This window comes from Mus musculus, chromosome 11 (assembly GCF_000001635.26).
Source record: "Mus musculus strain C57BL/6J chromosome 11, GRCm38.p6 C57BL/6J".
In the NCBI taxonomy this organism is placed as follows: domain Eukaryota; kingdom Metazoa; phylum Chordata; class Mammalia; order Rodentia; family Muridae; genus Mus; species Mus musculus.
The window spans coordinates 9,390,723-9,412,897 of record NC_000077.6 but is presented as its reverse complement, the minus strand read 5'-3'; the positions used below and the strand labels follow the sequence as shown (position 1 = coordinate 9,412,897).

General features: G+C 38.2%; 1 protein-coding gene across 2 annotated transcripts in view; it reads right to left on the bottom strand.

Annotated features, from left to right (window-relative positions):
- The window catches only part of Abca13 (ATP-binding cassette, sub-family A (ABC1), member 13), a 492,930-nt gene that overhangs the window by 271,974 nt on the left and 198,781 nt on the right, over positions 1 to 22,175 (bottom strand). For both annotated transcript variants that reach the window (NM_178259.3, XM_006514706.4), the window contains 4 exons: positions 15,043 to 15,157; positions 13,434 to 13,763; positions 10,683 to 10,752; positions 8,980 to 9,111 (listed from right to left, as the gene is read on the bottom strand). In NM_178259.3, the coding sequence (NP_839990.2) occupies positions 8,980 to 9,111; positions 10,683 to 10,752; positions 13,434 to 13,763; positions 15,043 to 15,157 (647 nt within the window). The remainder of the gene's footprint in view (positions 1 to 8,979; positions 9,112 to 10,682; positions 10,753 to 13,433; positions 13,764 to 15,042; positions 15,158 to 22,175) is intronic.

Sequence of the window (22,175 nt, the reverse complement as noted above, 5' to 3'; positions counted from 1 at the left end):
TATGCCCTAAACACAAGGACCCCTAAATTTGTAAAAGAAACAATACTATAGTTTAAATCACATATTTGAACCTCACCACTGAGAGTGGGAGACTTCAATACTCTCATCAATGAACAGGCCTTCCAGACAAAACTAAACAGAGAAATACAAGAGCAAACAGATGTTATAATCCAAATGGACCTAACGGATAGTTACAGAACATTTCCCCTGAACAAAAAAGAGTATACCTTCTTCTCTACACATGTTGGAACTTTCTCCAAAATTGACCATATACTTGGGCACAAGACTATTCTGAACATATTCAAGAAAATTAAAATAACCCCTTGTGTCCTGCCAGGCCACCAGGAATATGAAGCTGGATATCAGCAACAGCAGAAAGTTTACAAATCTATAGAAATTGAGCATTTTTGTAATGAATGAAAGTTGGGTAAGTACAGAAATGAAATTAAACACTTTCTAGAATTCACTGAAAATGAATACACAGCATACCAAATTGTATGGAACACAATGAAAGCTGTCCAAAGAATATCCATAATACTAAGTACCTACATTAAAAAAAAAAATGAAGAGCTCTCATACCAGAAATTTACCAGCAACCTGAAAGCTCCAGAACAAAAAGAATTCAAAAAGCATGCCCAAGACTGGAGTAGATGGCAAGAAATACTCTAGCTTGCCAAGGATCCTATAGGAGGAACAGCAAATGGCTTTAAAACTCATGGAATGTGGCTCACCAGTCAGCACAGCTAGGATAGGTGTGCCTTGGCCAGCCATGGCCCAGAGGACTATTTCCTGAGGACTTCATGCTGTTACAGAGTTTTACTCTGCTTGCTGCCTTCACATCCTTCTTAATTTAAGAATTGTGTGAAAACTCTAAGTGGGCTTCTAACCCCTTCCTGAGCAGTATCTCTGGCGCTCATTATAATAGTGCTTGATCTTTTCTAGGCATCACTGCTGAAGCAGTGTAATGATTCAATCGACGCCCTAGGAAAGAACTTAGAAATGTAGACTTAGAAGCAATGACCACCATCCTTAGAAACATTTAGAAAAGTAGATTGTTAGTGAAGCTAGACTAAGATGTTTTTGCTAGTGGCTCTGATGTAGAAAAGCTTAGGGAACAATTTGAAGTTCAGAAAGGTATACTCTTAATAGTTCAGCCAGAAATGTTTTAAGGTCAGGAAACAAGAACAGTGGCAGCACTGGCTGACATGACTCTCACTGAGGCTGGACTGGTAATGAGTGAGTTCTTGTACCTCAACCTTCTGATATGATTTAATACAATTTGTTGATGAGTAGATATGCATTCTGAGGATTTAAAGTAGATATGACTGATTGTTTTTACGTAAAAGTTTAGATTTGTGATATTTTAAAAATTCTTATATATAATAAAATATTTGATCCTTTCTTTGTAGCCACTAATCTATAACATGTTCCTTAGTATGTATGTATGTAGATTCTTGAGAATAATTTGTTTTCTTTATCTGTACTATGTAATGATTTTTCATGTAAAGGTATTGGTAAGCATACTGTTTTTTCATAGACATTCACAAGAAGAAAAATAGAATGTAATCACATTGTAATTTTACACTACTTGAAATATTTTGTTGGGATATATAAGCTGTGGAAGAAAAAAATAAAATGTGTGTTGGAGCCTGCTATATCTACCAGGTATGTGTATATGTGTATATACATTCAATGTTTGAAGGTCTATATGTCTGTTGTCTGTCTGTCTATATGTATGTATTTGTATGTGTGAGGTTATTGGAGCCTAGTTTGTTTTATCCATTCAGTGTGTGTGTGTGTGTGTGTGTGTGTGTGTGTGTGTGTGTGTGTGTGTGAATTTTCTTTCTTACCTTTTCATTCTTGCCAGTCCCTAAGAGCTAAAATAGTTTTGAGTTTCTCAATGGATACAGGGAGTACCAGTCCCAATGAATCAAGCTTTGTTCTCAGAGAAAAGTCTGCTGAATGATTTCTCTAATCTCTGGCTGCTGCAGCAGCCCGCATCAGTTGCTCTCAGCAGTGACTCCTGAAAGCTTTATAATGCTGACTCTTGTCAGCTGCCATGAGCACTGACCCCAATGCCAACACCATAATCCCCTGCCTGCCTTGGTTTACCCCCTGGATGTCAAACCTGGACTTGGATACCTTTTACACAAACTGAGGGCTGAACTCAGTAAAGGAGAAACAAAGAGAACAATGCAAAGAATCAATTAAGCAAAGAGTTGGTTCTTTGAGAAAATCAATAGGATAAACAAACTCTTATCCAAACTAACTAAAAGGCAGAGAAAGAATATTCACAATAACAAAACCAGAAACAAAAGGGGGGATAGAACAAGGGATAATGAGGAGATCCAGGGAATCATAAGAACATATTTAAACTACATAAAAGATTGTGGGAAATCTAAAATAAATGGATATTTTCTAGGTACTTACCACTTACTGTAAGTTAAATCAAGATCAGATAAACATTTTAAATAAACCTATATTGCCTCACAAAATAAAAGCAGTCATTAAAATCTCAAAACAAACAAACCACCTAGGGCCAGATGGTCTTAGCTCAGATTTCTACAAGACTTTCAAAGAAGATCTAATATGAATATGCCTCAAACTATTCCATAAAACAGGGGAAAAAAAAGGAAAACTTCCCTACTCATTTTTGCCATAGTTACCCTGATACCTAAATTACATACAGACTTTAAAAAGAAAGAGAACTAAAGAGCAAGTTACTTTATGAACATAGATGCAAAAATACTCAATATAGTACTTGCAAACTAAATCCAAAAACGTATGGTAAAGATCATTTAACATGATCAAGTAGACTTCAATCCATACATGCAAGGGTGGCTCAATATATGAAGATCAGTAAATATAATCTACCACATAAGCAAACTAAAAGGAAAAAACTATGTAATCATCTCATTAGATTCAGAAAGGGCCTTTAACAAAATTCAACATCTTCGTGATAAAAGAACTGGAGAGTTTAAAGATAGGAGAGACAAACCTAGACATAATGAAAGCAATTTACAGCTAGCTTATAGTCAACATAAAATTAAGTGGAGAGAAAAGTAAAGCAATTTCACTAAAATCAGGAATAGAACAAGGGTATCCACTCTCTCAATATCTATTCAATATAGTATTTGAAATTTTAGCTAGAGCAATGCAACAACTGAAGATCAAAGTGATACAAATTGGAAAGGAAGAAGGCAAAGTATTGTTATTTACAGATGATTATAATAATATACATAAGTGACTCTAAAAATCCTCTAGGGACCTCTTACCATTGATAAACGCTTTCAGCAAATTAGCTGGATACAAAATTAACACATACACACACTCACACACACACACACTCAGCAGCCCTCCTATATACAAATGACAAATGGACTGAGAAAAAAATTAAGGAAACAACACATTTCACAAGAACCTCAAATAATATAAAAAATATCTTGTAGTAACTCTCCCCAAGAAAATGAAAGAATTGTATGATAAAAACTTAAAAACTTCAGGTCTTTGAAGAAAGGAGTTAAAGAAGATATCAGAGGATGGAACGATCTCCTATGCTCATACATCAGTGAGATTGACATAGTAAAAATGGCCATCCTACCAAAACCAATTCAGAGATGCAATAAAATTTTCATCAAAATTCCAAAACAATTATATACTGACCTTGATAGGACAATTCTCAATTTCATATGGAAAAACAAAAACCCCAGGATATCTAAAAGAGTTCTGAACAATAAAAGAACTTCTAGAGGTATTGCCATCCCTAATTTCAAGTTGTAAAACAAAGCTAGAGTAATAAAAACCTCGTGGTATCGGAATAAAAACAGATGTATTGATCAGTGGAACTGAATTGATGACTCAGGCATAAACACACATCTATGGACACATGATATTTCATTCAGAAGCGAGAAATATACAAAGGAAAAAAGAAAGCATCTTCACCAAATGATGCTGGTCAAACTGGATAGCTGCATATAGCAAAATACAAATAGATACATACCTACAACCTGCACAAAACTCATGTCCAAGTAGATCAAATACCTTAACATAAACCAGATATACTGAACCTGATAGAAGAGAAAGTGAAGAATATTCTTGAATGCATTGACCCAGGAGAAGAATTTCTCAACACAATACCAATAGCAGAGGCATTTAAGAACAGCAATTAATAAATGGAACCTCATGAAACTGAAAAGCTTCTGTAAGGAAAAAAAATCATTTGGACAAACCAGCAGCCTACAGAGTGGAAAAAGATTTTTTACCAATCCATATCCTACTGCAGATTAATATCCAAAATATATAAAGAACTCAAGAAACAAAATACCAAACAAATGAGCAATCCAATTTAAAAATAGGGTAGAGACTTAAACTGAGAGTTCTCAATAGAAGAAACTCAAATGGCTGAGAAACACTTAAAGAAATATTCACATCCTTAGCCATCAGAGAAATGCAAATCAAAACTAGATTAAGATTCTATTTTATACCCATCAGATTGGCTACAATCAAAACCACAAGTGACAGCTCATGCTGGTGAGGATATGGAGTAAGGGGAACACTCCTCAGCTGCTGGTAGGAGTGCAAACTTGTACAGACACTATGGATATCAACATGATGGTTCCTCCCAAAGTTCAAATCCATCAACATCAAGGCCCAGCTACATCACTCATGGGCATATACCCAAAGGAAGTTTCACCATACCACAAGGACATTTGCTCAACCATGTTCATTGTGGCTGTATTCAAAATAGTCAGAAACTGGAAACAAACAAGATGTCCTTCAACAGCGAAGAATAGATTTTAAAAATTGGTACATTTACATAATGGAGTATTACTCACCTATTTAAAAAAAATGGCACCATTAAAATTGTAGGCAAATGGATGGAACTAGAAAAAAAAATCATCCCAAGTGAAGTAACCTGAACCCAGAAAGATAAATATGGTGTGTACTCACTTATAAGTGTATATTAGCCATTAAGTAAGTGATAACTAGGCTACCACCCATCGATCCAGAGAGATTAGGTAAAAAGAAGTTAGGTGGGGATGCATGGATCTTCCTAGGAGGGATAAACAGCATAGATTATACAGGCATACTAGGAAAGGGTATAGTTGGAGAATGAAGGATCAGTTAAGGGAAGAGATGAGGCAGAGGAAGAGTGTGTCAGCACAGATGCAGAGGCTGCTGGAACTGGGGGTCTCTGAGGGGGAGGTATATGGAAACCTGATGCAGGTGAAATTGCCTAGAATCTATGAAGGTGATCCTAATGAGGATTCCAAGTAATGGGGGATATGTAGTCTCATCTGGTCATATCTTTTTTCCAGGTGGGGCTTCCAGTGGTGGGACAGTGTTACATTCAATTGAGTTGTTGCCCAAAGAGGTTCCATGGAAAGCCCCAAACAACCTGGCTATGGCTAAGTCACAAAACTGATGTCTACAAACTGAAATCAGAGCCCCTTTGCCAAGGACAACACTCACACAATTCATTGAACATGAAGAAGGGGAGCTTGTGTCTATATGAAGACTTTACCCCTCAGTTTTATTGTCTTTGGACTAGGAAGATACTCTATAGGCCACCAAAAGAGAAAACAGTATACTAAAGCAATGGTAGTACAGAACTTGAGAGGGTAGCCAATCAGTGTCTGCTTTGACCTAAGGTCAACTCCACAAGAAGGAGCCTATACCAGACATGCCTACCAAAATCAAGAGACTAGATATCCCAGAGACCTAAGGTAAAAATCATATAGTGCTGGTTTAAAAAAAAAGTATCAGTAAAGTGACTCTTAATACTATTTGACTACACTCATACATCAGTGTCTTATCCAGTCTTCATCATAGAGGTTTCCTCTGGCAGCAGATGGAAACAGACGTAGAAACCCACAGCCAGAGGTTACATGGAGAGAGAGTCTTAATTGAAAATCTCCATCAAATTCCAACACCAAGAGCCAGGAAATCCTATGGTGATTTAATAGCCATGGAGTATGGAGAACACTGGGAGAACAAGGCTTTTTGAATCAGCTAAACAAGGAACATGCAAGCTCACTGAAAGTGAAAAGGCAAGCCCAGGTCTATGTGGTTCTGCAACAGGTCCTCTGTGTATGTATTATATCTTCTAACTTAGGAGTGAATATGAGGCTCCTGACTGAAAACAAGTGGGGCTCTGATGCTTGTGCCTGCTCTTAAACTCTTTTGCTCCTGTTGGGTTGCTCTGTCCAACTTTGATATGATAGTTTTGCTTCATCTTATTATATTTTATTTTGTCATATTTGGTGGTTATCTCTTAGAAGCCTGTTATTTTATAATGATAGACAGAAAGGAAATAGATCTGGAGGGGAGGGTCAGGGAAAGAAACTGGGAGAAGTAGAGGGAAGAGAAACTATAATCAGGATAGATAGATAGATAGATAGATAGATAGATAGATAGATAGATAGATAGATAGATAGATAGATAGATAAACAGACAGACAGACAGACAGACGGACAGACAGACAGACAGACAGAGAAAATAACTTACTTTTGCTTTTATAAGAGTTCACAGTTGAGGGACTTTACAATTTTAGAGAAACCTTTATCTCTCCAAGAGATGTTGGGTATTTAAAAAAACTGAACTTTTAAAGCATTTGAATTTTTAAAAACTATGGGATGTTTAAAAGTTGGGAGGTTTTATATTATGATATTGATATTAGTATGAGACCTTGGAGATGAAAGGAAGAAAGGAAAGTAGCTTAATAAGTTATATAGCTTAGTGAGTTATATGTTTATGAGTCAAGTTGGCAAGAGATCATTTTTTTTTTCTGATTAGGTTTTGTCAACTTGATTCAAACCTAGACATCTGAGAAAGGGACAGGGGGCACAACTAAGGAAATTTATCCATTAAGACTGGCCTCTAAGCAGGTGTCTGTGGCATTTTCTTAATTTATGATTGATGTGGTAAGGCTCTGACCTTAGTGGGTAATGCTGAATGCTCGAGTGCTGAATGAGCTGAGAGAAAGAACCAGTAAGCAGCATTCCTCTCTTGACCTCTCTGTCAGCTCCTGCCTCCAGGTTCCTGCCCTGCTTGAGTTCTTGCCTTGATGTCCCTCAATGATAGACTGTAACACGGAAGTGGAAGCTGAAATAAATGCTTTCCTCCCCAAATTGCTCTTGGTTGTATTCTTATCACAGCAATAAAACCCTTAATGAAGACATCAAGATTCTCATACATCATGTTTTGACAGAAGGAAATAAGTCAGAACACTCTTGGTCCTTAAACACTGTCATCTCATCTCAGCACTGTGGAGGGTAGGTAGCCTGATATCACTGGTCTTTGTGATTGTAAAACTCTTTTCTTTCCCCTTTGAGTTCAAGACATCAGCCATTCTCTATCCAAATACAAGTTTCTTCTTCGGAATTGTGTATGTTGTGTGATGATCACTTGCTGGCCACATCCAGCTTGACTTCTGGGGTCTCTTTTTGATTGCCTTTGGTTTCAGCTAATATTGGCTCCTTGAAGGATCAGGGCCCTGCACCAACAGACCCATTCACCTTTTCATCTTTATTTTTGTTGATTCCTCCTTCTGGTCCAGGTACTCTTTTTTGTTTGGTTGGTTGGTGTTTTGTTTTGTTTTGTGCTGTTTTGTTTTGTTTTAATAATAATAATTTAAAAAAGAGGATCTATGTAACTCAGGCTGACCTTGAACCCTGATGTATTGCCTCTGCCTCCTGAATGTTGGCATTACTTAGCTTGGCTTTTTTCTTTTCTTTACAAAAATAATTTGTATATCTTAAGATTTATTTTGACATGTGTGTATGTGTGCATGTGCCTGTGTGAATATGTGTACATGAATGCAAGTGACCACAGAAGCCAGAGGAGGGTGTCAGGTCCCCAACTCGCATCTTCTGTGGGAGCAGCAAGTACTCCTAACCACAGAGCCATCTCTCCATCCCCTCAGCTCCTTTCTCTGGGCTTATAACTGCATTCCCACTCTGTAAAGGACCATGAACCTCTATCACAAGGATCTTTATTATATTCGTAGGCCTCATCACTATCTGACTGCTCCTTATCCAGCTTCTTGCCAATTTTGGCCTTCTAGGTTCATTTTATTACTTTCTAATTTCATGCAATCCTAGTTTCCCCAAAATAAATTACCCGGTGAGTTTATACTGCCTGTCTATTATTGGGGCCCCATTTTCACACCTATGAAAATGTCTTTTCAATGACCTATGATGTTTATGTATGCTAGTCTTCAAGAATTCCATGAGTTTCTCAACTCTTAAATGGGGTTTCACAAGTGAAAATGTGATTTATTTTTCCACCCATCCCTCTATTTTCATTCGCATGTTTGGAATCTCTATTCATAATTTATAATTTTAAAAGTTAGAGGTCAATTTTCTGGAAAATATGGAGCCAGGTTCAGAAGCAAATTCAACAATCAAGTATAATGCCATCCATATGTCAGTTCTAGAAAAAAAATGTTTTTCAAAATTACTGTAATTTTTCTGGGTTTTAGCCTGAACCAAGATGGTAACTGCATGTCTCTGTTCCTGCTAACTCACCAGAGAAATTAATGACCCCTGTCTTGGCCCTCACTCCCTATAGTGGGTGTCACCTGCCTGTCTCCACATTGTGTCTGCTACATTAGAAAAAAAAAAAAAAAAGCTTGGCTTAGGAAGTGACTCCTAAGTGCACCCCCTTCTAGCACACTATTTTAACATCTACTTCCCCATCTAGCATCCTCATGAATCTACAAATCTACATCCTACTTGACTGCCCCAGATGAGTTCTTGCCACATCTCTCCCCAATGCCATCACTTATTCTCTGACCCTCCTCCAGAAGCCCCAGACTCTTTTGACATGACCCCATGACCCTCCTCATGCCCATATCTTTCATACACTTGTTCTTAGAAAACAGTGTTGTGCTGTATGGTCTACAGACCCACAGCCCATTGAGAGCTGCTGATGGGTTCCAGTTTATTTTGTTGTCTTAAGAAAATGAAGACTTCTTACCAGGGACCAAGTTGCTGAAGTACCATCCACCCAAAAAATAAAGGATTGCATCAAACAGAATCATCCAGCACACCCAGCCAAATGTCATGCCCCCTGGCTCTGGAGCGCGGTACATGTTACCCCACTGGATCCCTGCCAGAGGAAAGAAGACAGAGTTACTTGGACTTATTCTTTAACTGTAGCTTTAATGAGAAAGTTGATTAATTCGAGAAGAGTCTCAAGTAAAACAAAAAGCAAGTTGATACAAAGCAATGCTCAGCTTTCAAGGGCATCACTAGCTTGTGTAATCTCACCTCGGTTTCGGAGGAACCCATAAGCAATCATGATTAGCAGCATGTCAAGCTCCGACTTCCCAAAACTCTCTGAAAGTCATTAGTACCTAGTTTTATTGATTCAACTAAAGAGCAATTTTATATTTATGGACACAAGAATTGTTTAATAAAACTTTAAGTAGTATAATACTCTGCTTGTGGAAAATGTATTAAATAATATATAAAAGGTCTATGGAGGAAAAGAATCATTTCTTATGTTTGTGATTTATTTCTGCATTATAATCTAAGTTGAGAGCATTATTCCTCTTTCTATCCAATGTGCCACTAGGTTAGAACCCAGCTTTAAAAAGTTTTAACCACTATATACTTGTTATCATTTAGACCAAAATAATCAATTAATTTAACTGTGATTTGATTTAATCAATTTTCTTCTCTATCTTCTCCAAGTTTTTACTTTAAAGATCTGTTGGAAGAAAATGAAGGGAAAACATTTAAGATCAAAGGACATTTTAACATATTTTATTGGGAATGTTGGATAAATCAGTACAAAGTGACTGACCATTGCAATAACATCCAATGTTAAGTTTTACCTATGGCTTTTATTTTGCTTTAATTCCAAAACACACCACAGAACAATATGAACATCTAAAACACATATGTTCTTACTTAAGAGTTTATGATAAAAATCTCAATGTAAGTATAAGGTACTGACACTACATTTTAAAATTATTTTAAGGGGCTGGAGATGTAACCCAGTTGGTAAATTTGACTGCCTCACACACACAAAGCACTAGGCTCAGCCCCCAACACTGTATAAACCAGTATGGTAGTGTATTCCTATGGTCCTAAGACTTGGGAGATTCTGGCAAGAGGACCCAGTGTTCAGGGTCATGCTCAGCTACATAGAGAGTTCAAATACAACCTGAGCTAGAGAATTTATTTAAAAATAAAAAGTATATATGCTGCATATAGGAATAAATATGTATAGAAAAAGGAGGTGATGGCCATGACCTTTTCTTTGTTAGACATAAGACCCAGGAATAATGAAGGAGTAGGAGAGGTGGTAAAGTCTCCAAACAGACAATAGTCTAGCACATAAAAGGTATATGCATACCACACTATTGCAAGAATCTGGAAGGCCAGTAGATTGAATGTGTACCATAGCAAGACCTATGCAGTAGCCTGGATCTACCACTACACTTGGATGGTATCTGAAGCAAGAAATGCTGAGATATGATTATTCTTGATTGTTCTCAGAACCATAATAACTAGGTAAGAGGAAGGTTTTCATCAGCAAAACCAAATGTCAGGATCTCTTTCCAAATTTATCACTTGGTAACAAGACTTACTCCTGGTTCAGTTGCTTGATAGCTATGTCTTTCCAAATTCTGCATGACAGAAAGCTATTTTCTGAAGAGGTCATCTTCTTACCTTCCTCCTGTCCTTCCAGAAATGTGATGAAAAAGACTCCTTGTCCAAAGGCTGTGGTTGAAAGCAAGCACTGCCATGATTGATGGAGGGAGGGGAAAACAGCCATTAATGTTTCATAGTGACCACTCAAAACCCACACTATCGAATTCTAAGATACTTCCCAATTCAGTGGTTCTAAGGATACCATTGCTTTGGGCAATGATTTAAATATCTGAGCCTGAAGGGATTAGCAGAGTGTCAGACTACTCTGAAAACCATGCTCACCGGCTTGTTTTAATGTTAAAATGAATCATTTCTGTTCACTGCAACATTCAAGGTGTCATAAATTCAATGCACTGAATACAGAAACATGGAACACAAAACAGTGGAAAATGAAATAGAGCAATTACTATTTCGTATTATTCAATGTATGCCTTGGAGCACTCTATGAGCAGGCTGATGCAATGTCTACACACTTCTACACTTGAAAGGGAGTGCATTAAAAGAAGCTGTTAGTTTATGTTCAGTAGAAGGGGATGGATGTCAAAAAAGGAAAACCACTGAAAAAGCATCATACCTTTAAAATACAATGGGCCCGATTTAGAAGTCATAACTAGCCAGAAAGCATTTGCGTGTACAAAACAAATGCTGCATGGATAGATGCCTGCGATTTAAGGACTGAAATACAAGCAAAAGTGACTGCATTGGAATGTTCACTCAGATCTTTAGTTCTTTATACGTTTATATCATTTAGGAGTTTATAAGCAGGAGATAGCAAGGGTCCCATTTGTATTAATTATTCTAGAAATAACTGATTAATTTTAACACAAATCTATTGCTTCTTAAGTTGCTGCAGGTGGGATATAGTCCAATCAAGATGATAAAAATTTATCAAGGGAACAGATAAAAATTGAATAGAACAATTTATCCTATGTATGTATGTCTGTATTAAGTATATTTGGCTACAAAAACAAAAAACAAACAACAAAAAAAGAGTAGGTGGGCCTGGTGTTGCTTGCCTATAATTGCTGCTACTTGGGAGCTGAGGCAGGAAAATTGCAAAACCTAAATGGGATACAGATCACAGATCGAGTTCAAGGCCAGATGGGGTAATTTAAGAGAAATCTTTCTCAAAAGAAAAATGTTTTTAAAAATAGTAGAGCACTTGTCAATTATATTTCAGTGACTAGATTCAATTCCCAGTGCCAGAAGAAAGGCAACAAACACAATACTGAGTTGTTACCTAATTGAAGTTGGAGAAATTAATTTAACTGCCATGCATGCATTTGCTCTGAGGCTCTAGATAAGCATAGAAGACATTCTCTATCCCAGGAATAATTGACACACTCATCTTTCAAGAATTCCATGATGAAAAGAGAATTTTCTAAAAAGCCTTTCTGGCTTGGGAGGTTTTTTGTTTGTTTGGTTTGGTTTGGTTTGGTTTTTTAGAATTTCATATGACTACTTTATCTACATAATTACTCCCACCCCTTCCCCCCTTCAATTCTTCTTGTGTCCCACCAAGTCCCTCTAAAATTCTTATTTAATTGTTGTTACACACACATTCACACACAAACTTGACACAGACTGACAAATATATATAAATACAGCTTATTGAGTCTATTTAGTTTTGCTCATATGTATATATGTTTAGTGCTGACTATTCAGGATCAAAAAAACCTACTAGAGACAATTTCTCTCTCCCAGCAGTTATTAACAGCTTGTCACTCTTCACCTAAGGGTGGCTAAGGGTGGAGCCTTGTGAGATTTCTTCTGGCTACCATCTCACGTCAACTGCAAGTGTCATTTGTTGTGTCTTGTTTAGGCAATCATATTGTTGAAATTTCAGGTACAGCTTCACTGTCATACGGACACCATCTCACAGCAGACTTCCTGATCCTCTGCTTCTTACAATCTTTCCAATCCCTCTTGCCCAGTGTTTCCTAAGCCTTAGATGTTGCCTTGTAGATGGCTCTACAAGAGACAGGGCATCATATGGTTTCCTATACCTTAACCAATTGTAGGTTTCTAAATACTTCTTAGAAATCCAGGGACTCAAAATGTTCCTCAGCTCCTCTCAAAGTGATTCTTGTCACCCCTCCAAACAGATTGTTATTTCAGGACATGGGCTGGCCCATTGGAAGAGGGGATGCAAACTGGTAGATACAACTTGAGGAACCTGATCTGATATTGATATGTTGACTCTCTTGACACAGACTGACTTTTCTACTATGTGTCAGGTACAGTGTCTGCCAGACAACAGTCAAGAAAGAATCTGTTGCTGTCTTCTACATATTTTATACTGCAGACTTGAAAGCAGTCTAACTCTTTTTCAGTGCATACATTTCAAATGGATGAGTGATTCTGACACTGCTAACGGAGAGATCTTTCCACTTAATGTGATGTAACTCATGATGCTTCAAGAAAAATGCTTATTTTTAACTTCACAAATAGCTCCAGAAATCTATTTCTTTCCATGCATGAAACAAAGAGAAGCCAAAGTTATATGTTTCCTTGAGGAGGATGCTGACTTCCCAGAATCCTCAGAGAGATCCCATTACAGAAAACTGACAATTCTTAATGGCCTGCCACTATATCACTGCAAGTCAATGAACCACCACTGTAGTTCTGCATCTGTGGGCAGAATACAGAGTAGAGACCTCAGATGCTCCATATAAGTCTGAACAAGACAGACTGGCAAGATGGGGATATGCCATGCTTAGAGGGTACCTATTGGTTTTACTGTGCATTTTTGCAGAGCCGCTTACTCACCAGAAGAGTCTGAATAGCGAAACTGAGTTGGTTATGTAGGACCAACAGGACCACATAGGGCAGGAAACTGATCATGTACCCCAGGCTGGTACACAGGGCTGCTGTATTAGCTTGGTTGAAAAACACACTTAGGAAGTAGCTCATCATGACAGCTGACACCCCAAAATCCAGCAAGTAAAGAAAAATGATGAAGGCATCACTGTGCATGAAGATGCCACTCATCTTCAGAATGACAGCAAGAGCAGCACTGCTCAGAGCCAGAGTGGCCATGTTCTCCAGGAACCAGGACAGGAAGTGGATGGTTGGATGCAGTCCCATCATCCGCATGTACTGTGAAAAGAAGGAGCCTGGGGTTATCACTGCAGTGGACACTCAGGAAAAGGGAGGTGAAGTGGCAAACAAGAACACCAGTGGAGAAATGAACCATTTGGTTTGCCAACCCAGCCCTGGGAAGGGCATTAAGAAAGTCACTTCCTTCTACTGTAATTCTCCCACAGAGCTGACATCATAGCCATTCTCTATGTTCTTGGAGAGAAACCCAAAGCTAATCAGCAAACAGTGTCACCAGTAAGAATGGTGGAGGAGAGAGATATGAACAGATGTCTGAGACCGTAGGCTTGGTTTACCAGTGTTTCATTATGTTTTCTGCTTGTGTGGAATGATTTGTTGTCATTCTCTTAGCTTTTGTTCTCCAGTTATTTCTGCAGCCTGTTTAGTAAAGGCAAAGAATGATGAAGGAGGAAAATGTTGAAGTGAAGCCCTGGCCAAAGTGGTCTTTACATGGCTACACAGTGCATATTACAAAGTTATCTTGGTGAAATTAATTAAATTCATTTCTCCACTAACCTACCATTTGTTCATATACCATATGGTGATAGTTTGGGAAATGGGTCTGGCTTCATGTGAGAGGAAGTTAAGGACTTATGAGGTGTAGTTACTTAGGAGGTACATTAGAGAACCCAGCAGTTGACACCCCTGTCTCCAGGCCCCTGTGTTCAGGGATCAAACCCATGTAGGGGAGGAAAAGAGACTTGCGTGAGTAGATTGCTGTATACAGGTAAGTGATGTGTAGAGTAGTCTCTATACCACTGATCATGTAGTCCCTCCACCTCAGTAACTGTTCAGTAATCAAACCATGCATCCCATCTCAACCTGCCTTCACTCTTCTGTGACGATCAATGGGCTGCCCCATCTTTACTGAATGCTCTTACAAACTCTCATTCTTGAAATCAGTCATCTGATGTTTTCAGGTTTTAATAATGTTGGGACAAAAAGCATATTAGAATTCCTTGTGTATAATCAGAACCAGAAATCAGAGTGGAAAGTGAAGATTTATAAAAAAAAAAAAAAAAAAAAATGCCAATGAGAAAGGATGGCTTGGTTTTAATCTCATGCAGTTTGCCTCAATAAGAAATTGATATTATCACACTTTGACAACCCTTCTGACTCCAATAGAAAACGATGTTCTTAGAAGGGAGACTCAGCTAGAGCCGAGGAAGGAGTTCCACAAAGGGAAGGAAGACTAAAGGGAGAGAGCGCAGGTGATCTACATGGAAGGCCACTCCCCAAATCCTCCCGTGATCCCACAGGCAATATGAAAGCCATTTACCTCTTCTATCTGGATCTCTCGCTCATACACCAGCTTCCGGACCATGCTGGCCACAGCTACCATCCAAGTCAACATCATAATCAGTGGGAAAAAGAAGCCGACATTGTTTAGGAACCTGTCAGGGTATAATTAATTCAATAAGTATCCAAGCTTGAGAAAGGTCAGGGGCAAGCCAAGTGAGTTGACTAGGGATCATGACTATAATAAGGTTTATAGCTCTATCCATTTTTGGTCATTTTTTTTCACAAGTTACAAGTCACCCTCAGAAGCAGTATCCCAAAAGGCTTGTAACTAAGACACTGCAGTTGTAATTGGCATCCTAGTTTACAAGTGTGCAGATATACAAAGGATACCATGCCAGAGTCATGGGACTTAAGGTGCCTCAGGTAGCCATTGTGTGATCTGACACAAGGTAGACAGAATAGGTCAGAGATATAAAACAGGTCATTGTCTCATGATTATAATTCTTCCCACTTAATTGAAGCTATTATGAACCTTTACTCAGTACTAAAACTTGATCACAGATAAACCTTTATAAAATATGTCTTAAATTGGCAAATTAACGTTTCTCACTCTTTCTATTCCCAACCTGTACTTTCCTATCTATTCTAACTGTACTCCACTTGTAAAGCACAATAGGGACATTGATGACAGTTGTGTCCTAAACCCAAAAAAAATTGGTAGGTTTTCTCCCTTTGTGACATCTCAACTTTGCTTGAAAGTTGTGGTCACTCCTTTAATCTTTTGTTTCAGCTTCCAGAACAACTCCGTACTCTCCACCAATGCTAGACTACTTTTTAAATACCTTAACTAACAACTTCCCCTTTACCTGCCTTTTTATATGGGCATTTCCGTTTGCACCATTGGGCAACTGCCAGACCCTCTATTCCCTACCCCTGGGTGAGCTCTAAACAATCAAGGTAATCATATTCAAACAAAGATCTGCTTAACACACAAGCAGTGTCACTTCATCTGTGGCACTTTCAATAACCACACGTAAAAGTCTCTGCTATTAAGGACACCAATCTAGGGGGTCAGGAGAGATAAAATAGCCACTAAGCATAAATCTGTCCCATGAGGTCAGATAGTAGTAAACAGTGGGAAAGGAAGCTGCAGTTTTGAGAAAGGATGCCATTCAGACTGGGCTAAGGTGGCACATCAATAGAGAAATACTTGAGAAAAGAGCAAATAAAAGATAGACATGAGTCACAGGGGAAATGCAAGAACACATGAAAAACCAAAAGTGTAAGGGCTGGTGATGAGGGCTGGCAAGGTGCTCATGACTCAGAAGATGCTGTCAGAGCGCCAGCCTGGCCAGATGCTATGGGGAGTTTTACACATCACAGTCAGTTCTGAAGTTTAGTTAATGAAGAAAAGAATACAGCAAAAAGTTTTAAGATCAAAAGAGGAGACAGAGAGAGAACACATTGAAACACAGATAATGAGTAGAGAGGCCTCTGGAAAGAGAGTAGAAGACCACAGCAGCTATGAAACTATCTAGACATGAGGCAAAGGGACCACTAAAGATATTGATCCTGGCCAGGTGGTGGTAGCACACACCTTTAATCTCAGCACTCAGGGGGCAAAAGCAGATCTCTGTGAGTTTGAGGCCAGCCTAGTCTAGTTCCAGGAGAGCCAAGACTTCAGAGAGAAACCCTGTCTCAAGAAAACAAAGAATATGTTAACCCTGAATACAAATGTCTGCTGGGTTCCTACTGTGATGGCCTCCTAAACCCAGCTCAGGCTTCTTCTAAGTCCTGGACTTCTTGTGAAGCTTGCTCAGCACGAGTCACGTGCAAGCCAAGAGAGTCTTAGTTCTCCACCCAGGAGAATGTGAACCTAAGATCCTTGGCCTTTGCTCTTGACAAGTCATATACTTGCTAATGAATGTGCAAATGAACATGAAAGTGAGGGAATTCATCTTTGTTTCTACCCCTTGGCAACATAAAACAACTCCTCTGAGCAGCTGACATCATGAGCCACGTGACATTTTTAGATTAAACTCAGGGATCGGCAATGCTGAGCAGCAAGTGCACCCTGTATGTGAGCAGTCAGAGTATAGCCTGTACAGCATTTGACTGCAGAGAACACAAAATTTCAGATTCCTGTTTCACGATCTCCTTGGTGAAGGTGGTTATTATTTTTGAAGTATTTTGAACAGGTAGAGGGCATGTATCATCTACCTGTGTATATATCTACCTATGCAGTCAACAACCATTAACTGTTCTTCAGGAATAATGCAATCTTGCACAAAGGAGATGATTCGAGGACCCAAAAGTAGAAAATAACCAATTCTGAATCTATTTGATGGGGAAGTAATTAAAAATGGTTCCTTGCTCATAAACCTCATCTTTGCCTGAGACACTGAAGGCAATGACATCTGAACTATGCTCCCGTGAGTACTGAGTCCAAATATAAACCAAGTATACTCAGCTAACCCCATAAAGTCATATGGGTCAGGATTCATGCTCTGCATCATGTGAACCATTGATTTTTTGTTAAAACGAATCCAAGAGAGACTCAGTATCACAGCAGCCTGAGTTCTTAGAGTAACTCTGTCAGCTTCTACAGCATATGAAATACCCCTTCCAGTGGCTGACCAAGGCTGTGTGAGAGAAAAGGATAGGATTTTTTAAGTGGAGATTGTAAGACATAGCTTTTTATCTGTTCCTGGGAATTAATCCAAGAACCAACAAGAAGGGGGAAAAAATGTACATTTGAGTTTTGTTAAAGGCTTGAAAGGAACATTTAAGTATTAGAAAAACAGGCTAAAACAGTGACATTCACATAGGACTCATCCATATTAAGTAGTTAAGAAAGATTTCAATAGCAATGCCTGTCCTTTGAAGATCGTATATACATCTTCAAGAACATACTCTCAGGGGAAAATAAGTACAACATTGCATGGTAAGTGGGCATCAAGCTGAACATTAAGGGGATAACATTCACAAAGGAGCATCTAGGATCTATTTCAAGGAAACAGACTAGAAAGATTTTTTTTAGGAGTCCACAAAAATAAATAGATAGATAGATAGATAGATAGATAGATAGATAGATAGATAGATAGATAGATAAAAACACTTTATCAATGGGCAGATGTTGAACATTCAGCTACCGAATTTGGGCTTAAACTGTAAATTTGGGGGTTGTTTGGATCCAATTATGTTTTTCAGTCTTCCTGTTTGGAATAGTAAAGTTTTGCTCTAATTACAGGAGCCCACAATTAGGAGACCTCAGACTTTTAAAAGTTGGACTGTGTTTTGTATAAGGATATGAACATGAAATCTTGGGGACAAGAATAAAGGATTATGCTTTAAAGGTACTGTGCTTGTGTGCCACAATAACAAGGAGCGCAGCATACTAGTTTTAAATGACACCTTGGCACATATGAGTCACCTGAGTCACCTGAGAAGGGGAATCTCAAAAATAAAATACTAATAAATGGAAGGTAAGATGGAACAGAAAGTTAGATTATTGAATTCCAGGAATTGGGGGATAATCTGACAGACAGATGGAAAGATAAGATAAAATGAAAAAGAGTAAAATAAGTAATTTATTGTATGGCACATTAGAGGGCACACATTTTTCATGCTCACAGATAGCACTAGGGAAGCCAGAAACAATGTTAAGTTTGCAGGTTTTAACCTTCTATGGAAGAGATTTATACCTATTTCACCCAGAAATCTACAATCAGATGCCACTAATAACCAGGGGAATTTTTTGCTATCTGTAGAGCCAAACCTCATCTGAATTCCTCAGGTTTATCCTAGACTCCTGTGCAATGTTTCTCAGCCAATAGATTCCATGCTCATAAAAGAGGTCCCATTAAATAGATAAAAGTCCCCTCTTAGTTTACTTCTTCACTATGCCTTTATCTTGTGCATTGTTTCTCAGTCCATAGAGCTCATTCTTATGGAAGAGGTTACAGGTACTTTGCAAAAGACATACACTTTGTAAAGGAGTTTCAACATAGACGTGCCTTAAGTTTTGCTGTGATAATTATCACATTTTCTCCAAAGTTGTATTGTGCTTTAGTATGTCAAAAACTATTCTCTGTCAGAGTCTAGAAGTTTGAAACAACACTGGCCAACTAAGTCATGCTGAACAGATTTCCTTCTTGCCTCACACAGATCATTCCTCTGCCAGCTGTAGCATTTGCAGCCCACCTCCTCATGACACAATCAAAGTCTATTTTTTTTACATATATTTAAAGTCATGGCAATCTGTGTCTTAACAGTAGAAAAGTCCCACCAACTCTCTCGTCTCTCTCGTCTAGCCCATCTCTGTGTCCCTGTGTCGGCTACCAATCCTACTTTCTACCAAGGACCACAGGTGTCCATGCTGGGATGAGACTCGTGTAGGTGATTTTCACTATCCTTCCTCCACTGTGAAGTCTCCAAACTTATCCTCACTCCTGTAGCAGCCCTCTTGCAGGATCCCCTCCTCCCATCCCACCTCTTTTAGAAGAGTAATACTAAAGAAAACCCAACTGGAAATGAAAACTTTAGGAAGTCAACAAAAACCCTCAGGGGTAAGCCTCACAAACAGATGATAAGATGTGGAAGATAGAAGAAATAGACAGTCAAAGAAGATGTTAAACTTAAAACAACTCAGACACAATACATCTAGGAAATATGGAACACTCTGAAAATACCAAGTCTACAAATAATAGGGATAGAAGGAGGAAAAGAAATCAGGGTCAACGTTATAGGAAATGTTTGTAACCAAATTAAAGAAGGAAATTTTCCCAATCTAAAGAGGTAAATGCTGGTCAAGATACAAGAAAGTATATACAGAACACCAAATAGAAAAGACAAGAAAAGAAATTCCCCATGACACATAACAATCAAAACACTACATCTACAGAACAAAGAAAGAAAATTTTAATTAATTGTATCTATAATTTAATTAAAATTAAAAATTTAAGAGCTACAATGAAAATAAAACCAAGTAACATATAAAGGCAGCCCCATTAGAATAACACTTGGCTATTCAAGAGAGAGCCTGAAAGTCAGAAGGGCCTGGAGATATGTACTACAAACTCCGAGAGACCATAGACACCAGCTCAGACTACAATACCAGGCAAAACTATTATCTAATCAACAGAGAAATAAAAACATTTATAGTTAAAATACATTTAAGCCATTTCTATCTACTAGTCCAGCAGTGCAGAGGATACCAGAAGGAAAAATTTGAGCTGAAGATGTAACCACACCCAAGAAGATACAAGAACAAATAATCCCAGAACAGAAAATCAAAGCATGTGAAGGAACCCACACCATAACAATAAAATTACAGTAATCAATAATTACTGCTCAGTGATATATCTCAATATTATTTGTCTCAATTTCCCTCCCAAATATTACATAGACTAACACATTGGATCAGAAAACAGGATCCATCTTTCTACTGCTAGCAAAAAGCATACTCATTAGCAAGGATTGACATCGTGCCAGGGTAAAAAGATAGAAAATGGTATTTTAAGCAAATGGACCCAAGAAGCAAACAGGTATAGCTATTAGACAGATAGAGAGATAGATAGAGAGATAGTTTGATAAATTAGATAGATAGATAGATAGATAGATAGATAGATAGATAGATAGATAGATAGATAGATGATAGAGATAAATAAAAAAGGACATGACATACTAATGATAGGAAAAACAGCAAGAGGATATTATCATTCTAACCATTTGTACACCAACCATGAAGATACCCACATTTGTAAAAGAAAAGCTACTATGGCTGAAATTATACGTTGACCCTCACACAGAACTAATCAGAAAGTTCTCAAAAGATGAAACACAAACAGCTGAGAAACACTTAAAGAAATGTTCAACAGCCTTAGCTGTCAAAGAAATGCAAATTAAAACTACTTTGAGATTTCCTTTTACCCCAATCAGAATGGTCAAGATCAATGAAACTAATTATAGTTCCTGCTGGTGAGGATGCGGGGCAAGAGGAACTTACTGATTGCTGGTGGGACCTCAAACTTGTACAGCTGCTATGGAAATCTGCATGATGATTTCTTAGAAAATTGGAAATTGATCTACCTCAAGATCCAGCTATACTACTCTTGGACATAAATCCAAAGGTCTCTACATTCTACCAGAGAGAGACTTGATCATTTGTGTTCATTGCTACTATAATTATAATAGCCAATAATTGCAAACAGCCTAGATGTCTGTCCATCAACTGATGAATGGATAGTAAAAATGTGATGTATACACAACAGAATATTATTCAGTTGTTAAGAACAATGAAAATATGAAATCAATAGTGAAATGACAGAGTTATAACAAAAGCATCCTGAATGAGGTAAGCCAGACTCCAAAAGACAAATACTGTATATTTTCTCACATATGTGAATGTTAGATTTTAAGCCTTCAATGTGTGTGCTACAATCTGAATAATCACGGAGGTTAGATATCTAGTAAGGGAGTGAAGGGGATGAGAGTGTCAATTAGAATATACTGTTACATCATCTATTGGATGGAACACAGGGCACCTAATGAAGGAGCTAGAGAAAGTACCCAAGGAACTAAAGGGGTCTGCAACACTATAGGAGGATGAACAATATGAACTAACCAGTACCCCCAGAGCTGAGTCTCTAGTTGCATATATAGCAGAGGATGGCCTAGTTGGCCATCAATGGGAGGAGAGGCCCTTGGTCATTTGAAAATCATATTCCCCAGTACAGGGGAATGCCAGGGCCAGGAAGCAGGAATGGGTGGGTTGGGGAGCAGGGTGGGGGAGGGTATAGGGGATTTTCAGGATAGCATTTGAAATGTAAATGAAGAAATATCTAATAAAAAAAGAATATACTGTTACAAAAAGAAGAGAGACCCATAACATGGGGACTAAATAGAGAAGGGGATGGGAAAGAAGGGTAAAGGAGCGACTTCAGGGAGGAAAACTGATGCTGAAAAACCATTTGAAAAGCCATATGGAAGTCTACTCCTGTAGAAGCTTCCTAAATATATACATAGATGAAAAGCACCTAGATGGAGTCAGCAAATAATAGAGGAGATAATTCCCTGACAGGACATCTTATGCCTACCTTAAGTTCCAGGAATGGGATATATGTTGAATCATTCACCAAAGGGACACCAAGGAAACCCTCAAATACCACA